The sequence below is a fragment of the Triticum urartu genome, chromosome 2, assembly GCF_003073215.2.
Source record: "Triticum urartu cultivar G1812 chromosome 2, Tu2.1, whole genome shotgun sequence".
NCBI classification, from domain to species: domain Eukaryota; kingdom Viridiplantae; phylum Streptophyta; class Magnoliopsida; order Poales; family Poaceae; genus Triticum; species Triticum urartu.
Genome location: NC_053023.1, coordinates 752020134 through 752023359, shown reverse-complemented (window position 1 = coordinate 752023359; position 3226 = coordinate 752020134). Strand labels below are relative to the sequence as shown.

The 3226-nt window shown below is 48.5% G+C and overlaps 1 protein-coding gene across 1 annotated transcript; it reads left to right on the top strand.

Moving 5' to 3' along the window:
- Window positions 1–1295: 1295 nt before the first annotated feature.
- On the top strand, window positions 1296–3007 carry LOC125538585. Its single transcript, XM_048701850.1, has 3 exons — window positions 1296–1885; window positions 2026–2251; window positions 2390–3007. The coding sequence occupies exons 1-3, from the start codon at window positions 1296–1298 to the stop codon at window positions 3005–3007; spliced, it is 1434 nt and encodes a 477-aa protein (XP_048557807.1).
- The last annotated feature ends 219 nt before the right edge of the window (window positions 3008–3226 follow it).

Sequence of the window (3226 nt, the reverse complement as noted above, 5' to 3'; positions counted from 1 at the left end):
CGCCGGCCGGAGACGGGGATGAAGAGATGGGTGTCGATCGAGACGATGGCCGTCCTCGCTCCTCCGTCGTCTCAACAGCAGGCATACATACAGTATCCTCAAGAGACGTGCGTTACGTACGTAGACACATGCATGCATGCTAGTACTGGCCTGTGCACAGTCCAACATGCATTATCCTCAACAGACGTACAGCGGACGTCCAATGTACATGCATGCATGTCATTATGTCACTACCTACCTAGCACACTACGTTCGTAAGCAATCCATCCATCCATGTCCACATACCCCGTAATAACAACAGCAAAAGGTCAGCACATGACATCATCTGCCTACTAACGCCAAGGCTATACATCTCTGTCATCGCCGACGCCGAGTCTACAACCAGATCACCTACACGCTCGAACGCTCGTCTCCCCCCCTCCACATCGAGGCCATTGAGCTCGCTGACGTGCATGCACCCATCACCGCCTTGGAAGATTCATCATTTTACCGAAAGATCTAAAGCAAAGAAATAAACTCTGTGCACGCCGACCGGTGATGAGCCTCAAGGTAATTAAACAGTCCCATCGACATCATGGGCATGCATATCTCACATTGCCGCCTCACGGTGATACAACATACATCGTTGTCCTTGTCGACGTTGTAGGAGGGCCACGATAGTTACATCTTTGGATTTGGTAGGGCCGCTGCCACCAGAAGAGCAACGAGGTTTCATTTACTAACGCTTCAATGGATCGGGAGTAAGTGAGGAGCAGCGGTTGTATGAAGTGGGAGGAGGAAGGAGAGGTAGGATCGATCAGGAGGAAGAACTGAGAAGCTAGAGGGGCGGCGGCTAGATTAGCATCCTGATGAAGAAGGGAGCAAACACATAGATTTGAGGGGTTAGTTTGCTTCTCGTGGACGATGCCGGAGAAGTCGATGTGTATGTCGGAGTCGCTTCTCGTGGACGTGCTCGACCAGGTATGTTTTGCCTTGTAGATTAAAACTCGATGACGGCGGACGGCTAGCTGATCAGGTTGCTTCCGTCAAGTAGTACATGCATGGTTAGGTTAGGAAAGTGTCAAGAGTCCATGATATATTATTAGTTTTGCTAGCTCATCAGGTTGCTTCCGGCTTGAAGTAGTACTTGTCCAAGTATACGTACGCGCGTGTAGGCATAGTCGGAGTAGGATTGAGTTGCCGCCCGGATATGTATGTAGTATATTATATACATACACAGCAGCCAGGTAGACCATAGTTTTGTAGCACAACGTGGGGAAAGATCTGAAACACCATCGTGGAGAAGATCCGAGGACATGGCCGCCGTCCAAACGGACAAACCAACCTCCAGCGCTGCTGCCAGGGGCGACGACGTGGATTTCATCTTGCAAGACATGGAGAAGTTGGGCCATCGGATGCTATCCATGTTACATTCCCTGAAAACATCCAACGGCCACATATTTGCTCCCTCCATATGCTCCTACCAGGCCAGGGAGCTCTGTTGCACAACGTCCAGGTTAGACAGGGTCATCTCCAAGGAATTCCCCATTGATGAGCACGACCATGAGCGCAACCCGCGGCTTGTGGAGAAGGAGGAGGAGAGATTTCTAAATATTTTCAACAAGTACTATGAGTTTCCTGAGCATTACGACAAGGAGCTGGCGCGGCTAGTTGTTGCACAAGAAGAGGATGCGCAGGAGGGGTATCCCGAGGAGGTTGGGATGACGTTCGACGACCTCGTGAAGAAGGAGGAGGAGGAGCAGGCGCGGCTGGATAAATCCTCAATGGAGTACCTCAAAAAGAGGATGGAATCCGAGCGGATAGACTTGGCCTATGAACGCAGATTCTGGGAAAATTCATGGGGCAGCAAGACCGGAAGGTGCGGTGGCTTCGGAGATACAAGTAAGTCAACATACATACATACATACATGTTTCTCCTTGTGTGAGTCAAGGGGATGGCAGAAATGTTTAATTTGCTTACTTTATTTACTTATTCATATTAGAATCCTGATGATAGTAAACACTTGTCTTTGGTGCTGCAGTCAGATTGAGTCCTATGTACTTTACACACTACACACCCGGTGTCATCCCATCCCCAGCTGCTGTTGCCGCTACCACCTTGCAGGTCTACTCCATCAAAATAACGGTTCCGAAAGACTTCAACTGGCCACTCAGAGCGTACGGCACGGTCGCTGCTCGAGACACCGTGGATCGCAACCGCAACATTCTCTTCTCTCGATCAAGGTCTAAGTACCAAGAACTCACCCAAGAAGTATGTACTCTGTTTAGTTTTCTCGCCGTTTTCCTTTGTTTCTTGTTCCTACATGCATTTGTAGCCCATTACCATTAAGTATTTTTGTAGGAAGCCATTACAATTTTTTCCAGTATAATGATGATATGATGCTTGCAGGATTGTTCTTTATGCTTGACTGGTCCGTCTCGTGCGATTGTTGCTATGGACCCTGTTGACTTTGAAGTTGCACTCACGGTTGAGGGGGTGGACAAATATAGCGTGTCGATCACCCGTGACCACCGCGTTGAAGATGGTACCACTTTCTCGCTCTCCAGTGACCGTTGTGTCGCAGAGTTCAACATTCAGCAGCTCGATAGATCGCTCCAGGCTACTATCTTGGGTGTGCGCGTGACAAAAGGACGGTGGCCTTTCAAATGTGGATGCCGAGTTGTCTGCTCCTGGTCTCCCTTGGCTGCAACAGAGGACATTCGTACCACTTACAGGCAAGTTGTGTTGCTTGACCACTGTGGTAAAGGAATGCCTATAGGATCAGACGACTACGACCTTCATCTCTCGAGGAAAGTGGTTTCAGTGGAATCACATGGAACGCTGAGAGTGGCCATCCAAGCATATGGGAAGTCGCGTCACTGGATTGCTCCAAAGGCTCACATTGACTTCGATGTTCAACACTGCCAAATAAGCATGCGTGAGTGTTCAGTTGGGGATGCCACAGTGGAGGTTGCCGTAGCCTGGTCCTTGCTTGTCAATGAAAAGGCGGACCTCTTCCTCAGTTGATTGGCAAGGGTGGGTGTGGAGATCTCTTTTCTATTATGGTGTATGTTTTGTGAAATGACATCTATTGTTTTCAGACGTAAAATTGACAAGTACCCCCTCTTTGTGCAAGTCTTATGTATGATTGACCAAGATTATAGATAAAATTGTATTTCACTACCAACCGGACGTCATATATTTTTATCAAGAAATTTTACCTCTCTCGCATTTGATCGAACATGT

Excerpts from the sequence above, each read along its gene's own strand:
- LOC125538585 (XM_048701850.1), top strand. The coding sequence starts at position 1,296 with ATGGCCGCCGTCCAAACGGACAAACCAACCTCCAGCGCTGCTGCCAGG. Across the intron at positions 1,886-2,025 it reads GGCTTCGGAGATACAAGTAA|ATTGAGTCCTATGTACTTTA; the intron begins GTCAACATACAT and ends TGCTGCAGTCAG. Across the intron at positions 2,252-2,389 it reads ACCAAGAACTCACCCAAGAA|GATTGTTCTTTATGCTTGAC; the intron begins GTATGTACTCTG and ends TGATGCTTGCAG.